The sequence below is a fragment of the Oncorhynchus kisutch genome, linkage group LG6, assembly GCF_002021735.2.
Source record: "Oncorhynchus kisutch isolate 150728-3 linkage group LG6, Okis_V2, whole genome shotgun sequence".
NCBI classification, from domain to species: domain Eukaryota; kingdom Metazoa; phylum Chordata; class Actinopteri; order Salmoniformes; family Salmonidae; genus Oncorhynchus; species Oncorhynchus kisutch.
In genome coordinates this window covers 57783143-57799466 of record NC_034179.2, presented here as the reverse complement: position 1 = coordinate 57799466, position 16324 = coordinate 57783143, and the positions used below count along the sequence as shown (strand labels likewise).

At 41.2% G+C, this 16324-nt stretch overlaps 1 protein-coding gene across 10 annotated transcripts in view; it reads right to left on the bottom strand.

The window, feature by feature from the left end:
- The window catches only part of LOC109893032 (peripheral-type benzodiazepine receptor-associated protein 1), a 176905-nt gene that overhangs the window by 44156 nt on the left and 116425 nt on the right, over positions 1 to 16324 (bottom strand). For 8 of the 10 annotated variants that reach the window (XM_031827006.1, XM_031827005.1, XM_020486026.2 and 5 more), the window contains exons 6-13: positions 11526 to 11708; positions 10539 to 10622; positions 10078 to 10167; positions 9689 to 9811; positions 8938 to 9042; positions 6868 to 6918; positions 5982 to 6014; positions 13 to 187 (exon numbers count right to left, since the gene is read on the bottom strand). In XM_031827006.1, coding sequence (XP_031682866.1) covers positions 13 to 187; positions 5982 to 6014; positions 6868 to 6918; positions 8938 to 9042; positions 9689 to 9811; positions 10078 to 10167; positions 10539 to 10622; positions 11526 to 11708 — 844 coding nt within the window. Of the gene's footprint in view, positions 1 to 12; positions 188 to 5619; positions 5641 to 5981; positions 6015 to 6867; positions 6919 to 8937; positions 9043 to 9688; positions 9812 to 10077; positions 10168 to 10538; positions 10623 to 11525; positions 11709 to 16324 lie in introns of all 10 variants that reach the window. The other 2 variants (XM_031827001.1, XM_031827002.1) reach the window with 2 other exon arrangements.

The window sequence follows — 16324 nt, the reverse complement described above, 5'->3', positions numbered from 1 at the left end:
TGCCATGGTTACCCCCAGCGAGGCCCACACCGTTGGTCAGATGGCAGAGGGCATGGTTAGTGAGGAGTGCGGAGCCGGCCAGGTCCATTTTGCCGGCCTGCAGTCGGAAGGTCTCCAGCTCATGGCTGAGCAGGCCGAACTGTTCACTCTGGCTGCGACATTTATCCTCCAACTCGCGCACCTTAGACTGAAGACAGCACAGAGAGAGATAGAGGTACACACACACACATACATACAAAGGATTTAGTTTCAGCTCCTAGGCAAACAAAATATCATAGGCTAATGAAAGGGTATTTGTGTGGTGGCCTACTTTGACAATCTACCTATTTAAAAATGATACTACTGGAATATCAACTTAAAGAAATGGACTTATTATCATATGCATAAACATTCACTTACAATTACTATCACATTTAGGATCAAATTAAAAGACAAAAAGGCGGGAAAATGAGTGAGAAGGGTGAATAACAGGTTTCAAGGCCTTAGGAGGTGTTGGTTTTGTGGGTGACAAACAGAATCTGAAGCGTAGCTAGCGTAGTTTGCAGCGAGTTGCATGTCCTCCGACACAGTTCTGCAGCGCTCACAGTCACACTAGCAAAGCCACTACAGAGCCACGGCCACAGCTCAGTCAGAACGCTCTAACAGGGTTTAGCATCAGTCCCCAGTGAGTTTCTATAACCGGCTGCTTTCACTTCCGGTTGTGGTGGGAGTTTCCTGGTAGTGATGTGACAGGGCCCCTAGCTAAACGAAACACACACGCACGTGCACTGACACACACACGTGCACACACACACACACAGCTTCCTGTCAAACCTCTCACCTACACCACCAAGCACAGCCTGTCCCAAATGACTGCTCGAACTCTAACATGAACCAAGTCACAAAGTGGGAGAAAGAGCAAGTAGATCCAGCTAATGTATGACATTTTAGTCATTCATCAGACGCTCACTTACAATTAGTGCATTCATCTTAAGATAACCACAGTCATAGTAAGTACATCTTTCCTCAATAAAGTAGCTAACAGCAAAGTCAGAGCTAGTAAGGGGCGGAAAAGTCAAGTGCAAGTGTTGGTTCACAAAAGTTTTTTTTTTTTGGTGGGGGCATGCTACCCGTTCTCTTACGAGATTTGAGTCACTGTGCTGACTATAGGATAGATCAAGCTCCCAATAGTGAGATTCAAAACTACGTTGAGAGGAGAAAGAAAGAAAGAGAGCAGCGAGAGAGAGGGCAGCGAGAGAGAGGGAAGAGAGCAAGAAGCCCCACTGTCAGGGTCACAGCTCGACTGCCAAGAAAGCAGGCTAACTCTATCTTAACACCTTGAGCTTAAGAACCAAGCCAATTCTCCTATGAACAAGGTTCAGTTTACTCAGCCCAGCGGGGGACTGGATTTCGTGCCATAGAGTAATCTAACAGCAGCATCACTCGGCCTGACCTGTTTCACACTGACTTTAATCACCTACACTCACTCTCTCACACTCCACTTCCTCCCTCTCACTCCACTCTTTCTCTCTCTGTGTGTGGACGTGTATAGTTAAACACTTCCATACACACAGCGCTAGCGCACACAAGGACACATACTAATACACATTCCCCCACAGAGGGCCAGCCGGCATCAGAGGGTTTCTCCATGTCAACAAAGGGATTATTTAAAATGAACACAATTACTACTAGGCTTGTTATGTAACTGGTTGAACCACACAGACGTGTAGGAAAAGGCACATAGGACAGTACAGTGACACATGCCGGCCTGGCTGGAGCCTATCACCAAATAACCTTGTCATGTTGTATTCAAAGCCTGTTACAACACTATAGACCACCTCTGCTGTAGCTAGAAAACATACGAGGCCATCTTTGCCTTTCCATGAATATATCCTAGAAACCAATAACTTCAGGTATAGAACTTCGGTAGCATTTTCCTCAGATTTGCTTTATTAAAGTCCCCAGAGACAATAAATATGGCCTCAGGTTTAGGGCTGTTACGGTGACCATATTGCCGCCACACCGGCAGTCACGATTCATGGCAGTCAAATTCCATGTGACCGTTTAATCACGGTAATTAGGCTTCTCCAAGCTCTCTGATGCTGCTGATGGTCATTAGTAGCCAACCAAACTTGCTAACTGCTAAGTACTCTGGAATCATTCTGACATCAATGCAAATGTATTCGAAAATCAAACACTTAATGAGAGCCCATGAGCTCATGTTGCGCAACATTTCTATAGGCTATGCAATTGCGTCAGAAAACAGAGTGATTAAAAAAAGGAGGATCCCATCAGCTTTCTCTAGGCTAGGCCTACTATATTTATTTCTCAAATGTATTAATATTTAGCACATTGCTTCTCTTCACAGCAGGATTATAGCCTACCTGGCTGGCATGAAAATGAACTATGTGAAAGGTGTCCACCAATCGCTATTTAAGTGCCTAGATGACCTCTATTTTTTTCCGTTGCCCCGGTTTTCGAGATAGGTGCATGATAATGGTCCATTCTAAATCAAAACATATTTCACACATATATTATTTAGTATATGTAAAGACAAGATTAAATCAAGAATAGTGTAATGGGTGACAATATTAGCATGTCACTTGTGAATAATTTATTATCACTCGTGAATAATGCCTATGTCACGGATCCCCCCAGTACTGATGCTCAGTCTGTTCATCAGTACATCACCTGCTTTCTAGGCTTCACTGAACGGGATTCATTATCATCAACCCCGGACTGTCTTGTCTGATTACACACACCTGGTTCCCATTTCCCCTGATTAGTATGTTATATACAGTGCCTTGCGAAAGTATTCGGCCCCCTTGAACTTTGCGACCTTTTGCCACATTTCAGGCTTCAAACATAAAGATATAAAACTGTATTTTTTTGTGAAGAATCAACAACAAGTGGGACACAATCATGAAGTGGAACGACATTTATTGGATATTTCAAACTTTTTTAACAAATCAAAAACTGAAAAATTGGGCGTGCAAAATTATTCAGCCCCTTTACTTTCAGTGCAGCAAACTCTCTCCAGAAGTTCAGTGAGGATCTCTGAATGATCCAATGTTGACCTAAATGACTAATGATGATAAATACAATCCACCTGTGTGTAATCAAGTCTCCGTATAAATGCACCTGCACTGTGATAGTCTCAGAGGTCCGTTAAAAGCGCAGAGTAGTCTTATTGCACGCGCAATTTTTCAGTTTTTGATTTGTTAAAAAAGTTTGAAATATCCAATAAATGTCGTTCCACTTCATGATTGTGTCCCACTTGATGTTGATTCTTCACAAAAAAATACAGTTTTATATCTTTATGTTTGAAGCCTGAAATGTGGCAAAAGGTCGCAAAGTTCAAGGGGGCCGAATACTTTCGCAAGGCACTGTATGTGCCCTCTGTTCCCTCTGTCTTTGTCGGTTATTGTTCTCATGTCCGTTGGTGGTGTGGGTACTTATGCGTTGGTGGTGTGAGTACCTATGCGTTGGTGCAGCTGTTTTATAAAGCACGCAGCATGTTGTGTTTTACGGGTATCGTCCCGTGTCATTCAACGAGGTTTACCCTCGCTTGTTTGTTTGGGTACAGCCCAGTGTTTTTGTATATGTGTTTGTTTTGGGAGTATTTAAAAAAAACTATTGTGTATTCCTGCGCCCGTCTCCAAATCCTTTATACCAGCCTAGCTGGTAGCCTAGCTTAATGCAAACAGCGCATTATGATTTGTGCAACTTTTTCAAATCACAGTCGCACACCTCATGTAGCCTATATGTTTTGACAAGGTTTGTATCACAACTAAAGTGGCCAAATAACTTCTTAAAATTAAGCACATTAATCCGCTTTACAGCTGGTGTAAAGCCTAAGTGGCATACATACGTGCGTTTCTAGTTTGGGGAAGATCATTTTCACCATAAATATGCACCTTCATAATAAAAGCAAAACATGTATAAATTGCATTTGTGGTCACTTATGAGAAGGGTGTTTTCCTGCTAATGGAACATTTGCGCTTATAGCCTACTGTCCAGTGCGCATTGCTGTGCTTATAATCTGAAGAACTAGCCTAATAGTTTATCAACATTTTGAGCTAAACGTTCATGTTCTGCGTCAGGTTCATTGCTTAAAACAGGTTATTTGATGCTAGTGGTTGTATTAATTTGGGATCTATCACATCCCACAACTGTTCCAGACTATGTATGTTTGGAATATTTATAGGTCAAGTGTTGTACTATGGGGGATAGTAGATTGACATATGCTAGTGCTTTTGCTTTTCAGCTGACGAAAAGTAAATGTGGACAGTTCTTCCAATATCTACAATATGCGCCTTGGACAAGGACACACACAGTTGCAGCCCGATGTCTTCGCGCAGCCTGTACTTGTAGCCTGTGAGAAAGACCAGATCACGTGATGGAGCCATGTGAGTGAGAGGTGTGTGAGTGAGAGGTGTTTTGGCACAAATTCTAATTATTCATTTCAGTCCAAGGGCACAACGGCCACTGTCCGCAAAAGGTATGGATTTTTTTTTAGCATTCAGCCTTTTAGGAGGCATTATGGCCACACAAAGGAGTCCAGGTCCTGAGAGAGAGCAAGGAAATTTGAGGCATTATCAAGTGCTTGTCAAATTGTGAATGAGAGACTGATGAAAAGTGTACAGCCTACGCAAAAAACAAAGCAGAGCTCATGCCTTTCATGCCACTTTTTTCAAATGATCATTAGAGTCACATAATGCAGCCTTAGAATGTATTAAAAATGTAAACATACAGCCCAACATTTGTATCACAAGTAAAGTTACATAAGGCCTGATGAGAATATTATCAAGTGCTTTTCAAATTGTGAATGAGAGACTGATGCCTTTCATGCAACTTTTTTCAAATCATCATTAGTCCCATCATCTAAACATTTAGCCTAAAGTTGCATAAATACATCTAAATTCAGCATGTAGGACCTGTTTCTTTGTTAACCGCTCAACATAGAACAGCTGCATGTGCACACTCCCTCATCGTTGGGAGAAAATATACTTTCTATTTTATTCAGTTATGTTAAATTGTATTCTTCATACTATAAAATAATGTCACAGAATTCTAAGCGAATCTTGTCTGCTATATTAACTAGTGTAGCCTACAGCCATATGGCATAGCCAGATCAGGGCCTAAAATAAGGACAACTCAGTATGCTATTCTGTTCTTCTGAAATAAGACTACATTTTCTTCACATAATGTTTCTTTAGACCTGTCTAAAATAAATAATGGATTCAGGTGTAGGCTGTATTACATGGATTTACTAGACTTTAAAAAATGTAGATGTTCCAAAGGTCTGCATCAGTGGCTTGTAGGCTATGCATGGAAGCCAGGAGATGCTACATGTGTTTATGTAAATAAAGGTAAGTTACCGTGAGACTGTCAGTTATTTGCTTGACAATCACCGCCACAGCCCTAATCAGGGTATCACCGGTCACATTTCAATTTGTCCCTGATTCTCAAACTAACTTGCTGCAAGGACACTTGTGTCTAGGACTTTGTAAAGTGAAGGTGTAGTACTCTGTCTATCTATCTACACAGAGGCTTAATTAAGGTGTGGGTTGGTAACAGGGTGGATGAGGTTGGGATCTGGGCTAGAGTATCAGGACAGAGGCTTTGTGTTGCCGGTACCTGCATGCAGTCCAGAGTTGTCTGGTTAGCAGGGAAACAAAGCACAGAAAAAAAAGCACTTCAAAAACAAAACTCATGCTTGTGAAAAGTGGAGTTGAGGAAGAAAAACATGGTTAATAGATTAGAGTCCAGGTCCTGAGAGAGAAGAGTCTGTCAGCGTAAATCATAGAGATAGGGATAGAAACGGACCGTATAGACACTATGATCTCATCACTATTTCTCTCCGTCTTCCATACCTCCTCTGGAGGGAGAGAGAGAGACTTTTACAAGTGATGCTCTTTGTTTTGAGAGATGGAGAGGAAGAGAGTAGGAGGAATAGTAATGAGCAATTCAAACAAAACAGGAGCGTAACGGTACTGTACCAGCTCCCTCTGCAACACAAGCTGGATCAAGTCCTACAACAGAATACATACACACTTAATTTTACACAGAGAAACACAACACATTAACACAATGCATAACAAAGGGTTTACTGACACAATGACAGTATACACTATGATGATCAGTCTGTCGGAGGTTCTTTCACCGTTTAAATTGTTGAACAAAAAATACTGTAAAAACACTAGCAAATCAGCTCCAAGGGATTTTTATTTTGGAAATCTTTTCCAAAGTTTTCCCACGCATAATAAAGAGATATATGTGGTTGTACACAAATGTAAGCAAGGTTTGAAATAATTATGCTTTGGTAAAATACTATATCGGTTTGGGCTTCTTGGGGTCAATTTGCAGTCTACAAATGATTTGTAAATATGTTCCGGCCCCCTGACCTTCCACTCAAGAAAGAATCGTCCCTTGGCTGAATCTAGTTGATGATCCCTGCTCTAAACGAACACACTCTACCTCTCACTTCTCTGGGGAGAGAGAGAGTCCGTGACTTCCACAAGCTATTGTGGCTTAGATAAATATTGATATATTCCCCTCGAGCGTGCAATTTCACCTCAGTCTCATTAGCCATTAGGCCTATACTATAGCATGTTGAGGGAGGCCCTGCCTTTTATAGACAGTCCTGTGTTACACAGCCAGGCTACCTTCATGTGAAAGAGAGGGAATGATAATGTAGTATCTATAGAACTACAACAACCGCACCTCTGCACCAATAGAAATATCATCAGAAACATAGAAATTCAAGATATAGACCTCTGTCTGCACCATAGAAGTACAAGATCTAGACCTCTGTCTGCACTATAGAAATACAAGCTCTAGACCTCGATTGGCACCATAAAAATACAAGATCAAGACCAGACTTACCTCCAGCAACTGTACCACCCCCTCATGCTCCCTCTTGGCAAAAAACTCAGCCTGTTGAATGGAAAAATAAACACTGTTTTTTATTTATTAGTTCACATCTAGTCCCTCTCAAAAGTTCTCTCTAGAACAAAACAAACAACCTTGCACCCAAAGGCTGCCTCCTACTGGACAAAGTCTTAATTACCCATAATATAATTGATGACAATTGTTTTTATTTGAGTTTGATTGGGTTTTGCTGAGTGATTGCTGGGAACAGGGTTTCTTGGCAGTTGTGATTATATACAGTACATTTGGAAAGTATTCAGACTCCTTGACTTTTTCTACTTTGTTACGGTACGTCTAAAATTGATTAAATAAAAAGCAATCCTCAGCAATCTACACACAATAACCCATAATAACAAAGTGAAAACAGTTTTAGAAATGTTTGCAAATGTATTAAAACTTAAAACAGAAATACCTTTTTCCTTAATATCCAGACCCTTTGCTATGAGACTCAAAACTGCGCTCAGGTGCATCCTGTTTCCATTGATCATCATTGAGATGTTTCTACAACTTGATTGGAGTCCACCTGTGGTAAATTCAATTGATTGGACATGGTTTGGAAAGGCAAACACCTGTCTATATAAGGTCCCACAGTCAACAGTGTATGTCAGAGCAAAAACCAAGCCAAGGGGTTCGAAAGAACTGCTGTAGAGCTCAGAGCCAGGATTGTGTCGAGATCTGGGGAAGGGTACCACAAAATTTCTGCAGCATTGAAGATCCCCAAGAACACAGTGGCCTCCATCATTCTTAAATGGAAGAAGTTTGGAACCACGAAGACTCTTCCTAGAGCTGGCCGCCAAACTGATCAATCGGGGGAGAATGGTCTTGGTCAGGGAGGTGACCAAGAACCCGATGGTCACTCGGACAGAGCTCTAGAGTTCCTCTGTGGAGATGGGAGAACCTTCCAGAAGGAAAAAACATCTATGCAGCACTCCACCAATCAGGCCTTTATGGTAGAACAGACCAGACAGAAGCTATTCCTCAGTAAAAGGCACTGACAGCCCGCTTGGAATTTCCGGGATCAGGATCGAGGGAAAGATTAACAGAGCAAAGTACAGAGAGATCTTTGATGAAAACGTGCTCCAGAGAGCTCAGGACCTCAGACTGGGGGCGAAGGTTCACCTTCGAACAGGACAACGACCCTAAGCACACAGCCAAGACAATGCAGGAGTGGCTTTGGGACAAGTCTCTGAATGTTCTTGAGTGGCCTAGCCAGAGCCCGGACTTGAACCCGATCTAACATCTCTGGAGAGACCTGAAAATAGCTCTGCAGCAACGCTCCCCATCCAACCTGACAAAGCTTGAGAGGATCTACAGAGAAGAATGGGAGAAAGTCCCCAAATACAGTTGTACCAAGCTTGTAGCGTCATACCCAAGAAGACTTGAGGCTGTACTCGCCGCTAAAGGTGCTTCAACAAAGTATTGAGTAAAGGGTCTGAGTACTTATGTAAATTTGATATTTACATTAGCAAACATTTCTAAAAAACTGTTTTTGCTTTGTGTGTAGACTGATGAGAGAAAAAAATAAAAATAATAATGCTGTAACCTAAAAAAATCAAGGGGTCTGAATACCCTGCAACCAATCAATTGAATTTACCACAGGTGTACTCCAATCAAGTAGTAGAAACATCTCAAAGATGATCAATGGAAACCGGATGCACCTGAGCTTAATTTCAAGACTAATTGCAAAGGGTCTGAATACTTATGTACATAAGGTTTTAAAAAAAATAGTTGTAATACATTTGTAAAAAATTCTAAAAACCGTTTTTTGCTTTGTCATTATGGGGTATTGTGTGTAGAATGATGAGAAATAACAAACAATATAATCCATTTGATAATAAGGCTGTAACGTAACAAAATGTGGAAAAGGGGACTGATTACTTTCCGAATGCACTGTATATGTCATTTATATAAGCATACATTTTACGTATAGGTCCTGGGAATTGAACCCACTGTCCTGGCATTATAAGCACCATGCTCTACCAACTGAGCTACAGAGGACCAGAGGCCATGTATGGTGCTGCTCACCCGCTGTAGCCGTTTGATCTCATCCTGTTTAAACTTGAGGATAGCCAGTGCCTGCTCATGTTCTAGTTCCAGCTGCTGCCTTCGCTCGGCGACCTCTCGCATATGCTGCAAGCAATCAAAGGAGACACGTATCTCATGTAGTCAAACAACACTTACATAATTACTCTATAGTCTCTACTCTCGGCTTCCATGAGGCAAATTCCCAGACAAATTCAAATGGCAACGCTACTAGTAAATGCATACTGGCAACACTACTAGTAAATGCATACTGGCAACACTACTAGTAAATTCATACTGGCAACACTACTAGTAAATTCATACTGGCAACACTACTAGTAAATTCATACTGGCAACACTACTAGTAAATGCATACTGGCAACACTACTAGTAAATGCATACTGGCAACACTACTAGTAAATGCATACTGGCAACACTACTAGTAAATGCATACTGGCAACACTACTAGTAAATGCATACTGGCAACACTACTAGTAAATGCATACTGGCAACACTACTAGTAAATGCATACTGGCAACACTACTAGTAAATGCATACTGGCAACACTACTAATAAATGCATACTGGCAACACTACTAATAAATGCATACTGGCAACACTACTAATAAATGCTAACACTACTATGTTTGTAGTCAAAGTGGACCTGGCCCCAGGGATGTCCAGATTCTTCACATTTGTTCTGAAATAGTGAAACTTGGAAGTATTGCAACAGAAGACTGGAGGTGAGCCTGTACCTTTAGGACCTGCTCTAGGTTCTCCAGTTTGGCACGGAGTCTCTGGTTCTCCTCGAGAACTGAATCACGTTGAGCGGTCACTTCAGAGAGGTCTTCCCTCAGCTCCTCATTCTCAACCCGGGCCTGAGAGAGAGGGATGGGGAGAGAGAGAGATGGGGATAGAGAGAGTTCTGACATTCCTAATGACTAGCAGGAGAAGGACAGACACAAAACAAATACTGTCCCATTCCAACATAGAAACAGAAGCCCTTCCTTCTGGTCTACTGAAGGTTCACGACAGAAAAGCCTGCTGAGGGTTCCCAATTTGAACCATAATGTAGAGATTTATTCTGTCATCTAAAACAACCGTAAGCCTAAGAGGCCCTCAATAGAATAGAATGAAGACTGACCTGGTCGAGCGGCTGTGCCTTCCTCCTGAGGAGATCCGCCTCCTCCTCTAGTTGTTCATTTTTGCCCCGCTCATCCTCAAGCAGGCTCTCCTGTCAGAGCACAAACGACAACAAGAAGACAAGACTCAGATTCAACAGCCAGGGATGAAGCCATGATTTCTCATCAGTCCCAGTCAACAGAGAGTATAGTCACTATACTGTAGCATAGCCGTATTAGTGCTGTAAATCAGTGGAGGCTGGTGTCACTTTTGTTTCAGGATGGGTGTAATGTAATGGCTGGAATGGAGTTATTGGAACCTTGTGTTTCATGTGGTTGATACGGTTCCATTCATTCCATTCCAGTGGGATGTTCTCACTTCACCAGTTACCGCTGGTCATAACACCTGGTCCACTGGTAGTAGCACGCTGAGATTACAGTAGTTAACAAACACACGAGTGGATGGCCCCTGGGGATTTCTTACCAAATCTAGACATTTCTTCTGTCTCTTCCTTACTTCATGCTCAAGGTTTTCACATTCTTTTCTCTTCTTACTCAGCTCCTGTTCCTGAAAAGGAAGCCAGAGCATGTCACGTTACAGCGACTACACGACCTGCGAGCGTCAGAAACATCCATATCGGACCCTATTCGCCCCGTTGAAATCTGAACATGGTGTTCGAAATAGGAGCTTTTTTGGCTGCCTATTCCTAAACGTGACACAGGCCTATTTGGCGTCAGACAGTAAGACTATCATGCACATGCACACTGTTCTGTGAGCCTGCCCGGCTACAGTACCATGTCTATGATACCCTGTCGTGTATATCAGATGTCAAAGCATATTAACATATCATTTTTGCGTTTGACAAAAAAAAGTGTCTGCACAAATCACGATCAATCTGTTTTGGCTGCACAATAAAATATAAGCTCTTGATTTCCATATTGACCTCTGACATGATAACAACGAGGTATTAACAAGCTTAGCATTCTTTAATTACTCTAAATGCAGCTTACATGCACAGTCATGCAGGCCCCCCCCACCCCCAGTAGCGAAATGGAAAATAATAAAATAAAATCGGCTTATTTCAACATCCATCGCCAGACACAACAGAATAACCAAGCATTATGATGACTGCACAAGGACTGTTATGTGTGCTGTGTGGGGGGACTCAGTGGCTAATTGACTGACTGGATGCAACAGCTGCAGCACGACAATATTGATTATTAAAAAGCGAAGACCTGTGGCCTGATTTGTTCTAACGATTACTTGTCTGTGAGCCATCCTCCAGACGACAAGCAAACCTTACATCATATCCCACTCATAATATCAGTCCAGTCTCCAACAAGAGGTATGTGCATGTGTGTATGTGTCAGTATAGCTAGCCATGACAGGGTTGTATATTGTACGAGGTGAGTGGGTCAATCATGTGTGTGAGTGTGTGTGCATTTGTGGCATTGATGTATTTGATCTCACCAGCAACTGTAGTCGCTGCTCCTCTGTGTGCTCCTCCTGGTGGGAGAGGCTAGGGGTGGGGGCGGGGCAGAGGCCCAGTGAGGGTGGGGTCACTCGCGACCCTGACTCCTCCTTCTCTCTGGGAGTCTCCTCACACCTGGATGGAGCCTCATCTAACGCCACACACGGGGTCTCTGCTGCAACCTGCCAAGGGCACAAACCAGAAAGTTCACAATTATGCCTAAAAGGCAGACTCTGCAAGATGACGTTGCATGCACAAAGTAAACACATAACGGGACAATTTTCGCAACTACTAAGAGCGTTGAAGCGCGAGGCTAAACTTCTCCGTTGTTTTGGTTCCGTAGTTTCCACGTTGTAGCAATGTGAAGCGCATCCGTGCACATAATAATTAAACCTCACTTGATACAGATTAAAGAAGCTAAAGAATTGAGTAAGGCAAGGGCAAACCTTGACACCTTGAGTATTACATAATCCAACGTAATGAACAGACCTGGAGTTCAAATATCTCAATTACTTTCACATAGATTCAAATAATTTCATTTAAAATTATATGTGAATGTATTTGGAAATACACTTGCAAAGTATTTGAAAAACTCATATACACAGATTATTTTTATACCAGATATTGAATGTATTTGAACCCAGGTCTGGTAATGAAGCACAGTAATCAGAGGTTGCACACTGGCAAGACATAATAATACCCAGACCGACAGATGTGCAAAGCCCATCATTCAAATCTAAGGAAACCATGACTAAACAATTTTCTTTGGCTAACGGCTTGATTGAAAAGCGTTTCAGTGAATTAGATGTGAGCATCATTCCCCCTGTGTAGAGAGCCGTGTCAAACAAAGTGACTAAAAGAGAACATAGCAGAATAATAGCAGAACACAAATGTGTAATAACCTCAAGGTTGTGTATAATAAACCTGACTCCCAGCACCAACCAAATGACAGATAGACAGGGATTATAAAACAGCTATCCTCCAGCCTTACTTCCTTCCCAGTGGCCTGACTCCTCGGACTCCTCTACACAGTCATCTAATCCACAGGGAATCCCTCCAGCCTGAACCGTGACTCACATACCAATACTAGCAGACTGGATGTAACTCTTAAAATTATTCTTTAGAAAGGAGAGTCCCTCCTCTCCTTTAATGGATATTCCTTTACGATTATAATACACTGCTCAGAGTTAGGCGATTCTTAGAGTTAGGAGAAAGAGAGTACTTCTGAACCCGTATCAACTAAGCAGTGCTGATCGAGTATCGGACATCCCCTCATATTCATTATGAGAAGGGAAAACTGACGATGTATCAGCACTCCTAATCTGAGACGCTTTATAAATACAGGCGCTGATGTATTAGTATTCTATTAGGATCCATGTTAGCTACAGCCAAAGCTGCAGGTACTCTTCCTGGGTTCCACAAAAAATAGAACACATGACATAATACATACCATGAATAGACAATTACAGCTGAAGGACAGAACTACATAAAATGACATAATACAAAACACGAATAGACAGGTACAAAACAACATAAATCATATGTAGCAAACAAATTACAATACATAGAATGAATAGACAGGTACAGAACTACATACATTTAAAATAAGAATACACACTTTTATAATTTTATGCCTTAGCAGTCCATACGTGGACTTTTTAGAGCTCCATCACTCCACTCCGTTCAATACACTTAAAGTCAGAAGGGCTTCACTTACGTCCTTTGCCCGGTCTAGTGCATAGATATGAACTTAACCAAACATTTGCCGTGTTACAGTCTACCGCCCATAAAGATTTAACTGAGGTATAGTGCGTGGCCTTTGGACAAATTCATAAAATGAACGAGGTCCCCTTGATATCGAGTTTCCTACAGTTGTCTTATGGAGTTGTTTCCCATTTCCATTTCCCATTCCCCTCACCACACACCCAGCAGCCCCCACCAGTCACACAAAAAAATAAGAATAGACTTTTATACACATCAATAAAACGAACATCAGTAAGCTGACCAGACTATCATATCATCAGGAGCAGTATGTTCTTACTCTACTGAGGCTTTGCTTACAATTGCTTTCTCTGCTCAAAAGCCCTGATATCCTGATGCCAAGGGCACATCTTATCTTTACCTCGAACCCAAACACCAGATGTGCTCGAGAGGGAGATACTATCGCTATTTAGGTTAGACGCGTTGTGCTGTGATGTGAGGATTTATTCATTTTTTAAAAGCTACTTTTGCTGCTTGCTAGAGTGATTTGAGATGGCAAGGAGTTCCATGCCATCATGGCTCTATATATTACTGTGCGTTGCCTTGAATTCATTTTGGCTTTAGGGACAATGAGGAGACCTTTAGTTGCATGCCTTGTGGAATATGAATGTTTGTCAGAGCTAGTCAGTCAAAGTTAGTTGACTGAATAGACAGTTGAGTTAACACATTCATATTTCTAACAAAAAGAAGAAGTGAAGGCAGACCATCTCTACTCTACTTTGAGCCATGAAAGGTCAACATGCATTTTGTTGACATTAGCTGTCTTGGAACATTTTTAGGGCAATATGTTCTGTTCTGTTGTTAGCCAGCTGTAGCTTTTTTAATGTCTTTCTTTGCAGCACCTGACCATATTGCCGGGCAGTAGTCAAGATATGACAAAACTAGAGCCTGTAGGACTTGTTTAGTCAGTTGTGGTATTAAGAATGCTGTTTTTGTGTTGTATTGTTTCTGTTTGTTAACAGTATTGAGTAGCTTGGATGAATAAGTTGCCCAAAGTAAACGGCCTGCTCCTCAGTCTCAGTTGCTAATATATGCATAGTATTATTAGTATTGATTGAAAACACTTTAAAGTTTCTAAAACTGTTTGAATGATGTCTGTGAGTATAACAGAACTCATATGGCAGGCAAAATCCTAAGGAGAAATTAAAACAGGAAGTGAGAAATCTGAGCTTTGTATGTATACACCAGAGTCCCCAATGAAATCCCCTTGAGATATTAATGATGTTGCACTGCCTAGGGGTTCCACTAGATGTCAACCATCAATAGAAATTGTAATGAGACTTCTATGGTGTTGTGGGAGTGAATGATAGCAGAATGCATCAGGTGTCTATCAAGCAGCCATTTTCTGATCATGCTTATTCCTCATGGTATTCACTTGTGTTCCATTGCTCATGAAGACAAGAAGGAATACTCCGGTTGGAACTTTGTTGAAGCTATATGTTAAAAACATCCTAATGATTGATTCTGTACTTAGTTTGAAATGTTTCTTCGACCTGTAATATAACTTTTTGAAGTTTTTGTCTGATGTCACGCTGACCAGAATGAGCGTTTGGATATGTATACCAAACACGCTAACAAAAGAAGGTATTTGGACATAAATAACGGACATTTTCGAACAAAACTAAACATTTATTGTGGACCTGGGATTCCTAGAGTGCTTTCTGATGTAGATCATCAAAGGTAAGGGAATATTTATCATGTAATTTCTTGTTTATGTTGACGTCAACATGGCGGCTATTGTGACAACATTTTCTGAGCGCCGTCTCAGATTATTGCATGGCTGGCTTATTCCGTAATAAAAAATAAAAAAATCAGACACAGCGCTTGCATTAAGGAGAAGTATATCTATAATTCCATGTGTATAACTTGTATTATCTACATTTATGATGAGTATTTCTGTTGAATGACGTGGCTATGCAAAATCACTGGATGTTTTTGGAACTAGTGAATGTAACGCGCCAATGTAAACTCATATTTGGATAAATATGAACTTTATCAAACAAAACATGAATTTATTGTCTAACATGAAGGCCTATTAGTGTCATCTGATGAAGATCAAAGGTTAGTGATTCATTTTCTCTCTATTTGTGCTTTTTGAAACTCCTCTCTTTGGCTGGAAAAAAATGGCTGTGTTTTTCTGTGGCTATGTGGTGACCTAACATAATCGTTTGTGGTGCTTTTGCTGTACAGCATATTTGAAATTGGACACTGTGGTGGGATTAACAATGAGAATAGCTTTAAAATGGTATGAGATACATGTATGTTTTAGGAATGTTAATTATGAGATTTGATGTTTTGAAAATGGCGCTCTTTGACTGGCTGTTGTCATATCGCTCCCGTTAAAGTGATTGCAGCCATAAGAAGTTAATGTCAGTTTGTGTTGGATTGATTTTGTACTTTAATATTTTGCATGAACCAAACATTAATGATTAATTAATTATGAATGATGAATAAGTTAAATCATGTGTAGGTAACGTGTCTGTAAGCAGTATATAAGATATCTAGCGGGACTGCCCCGTTAGAGCTCCTGACAGACGTGTAATATGGTGCATCAAGTTTGTTGGAACCTCTCCAGTTAACTATTAATAAACAATGACCCTTAAGATTTACTTCGCATGTCCCTGTGTAGAATTTCCATGACACAGATTATGGTGTATAATATCAAAGGCTGCACTGAAATCTAAGAGTACAGCTCCCACCATCTTCTTATTATCAATTTCTTTCAGCTAATCATAGAGTCGTTTGTGTCAGTGCAATACAAGTAGAATGCCCTTCTCTATAGGCATGCTGAAAGTCTGTTGTTAATTTGTTAATAGAAAAATAACAGCTGTGGCTAGGGAGGGGAACTAAGTGTGGGGAAGTGGCTCTGGATCTGGATGACATTAGTGTCTTCTCCTTGTCACCCTAGCTTCAGCGGGTTAAGAGTCAGGAATCAGGTCTCTAATTTTAGAGCCACACCTACTTATCTAATCCTGTAGAACTAGGCTAGTGCAGACAAGGCTATGACCGAGTAACAGGATCAAAGTAAGGACCAGCC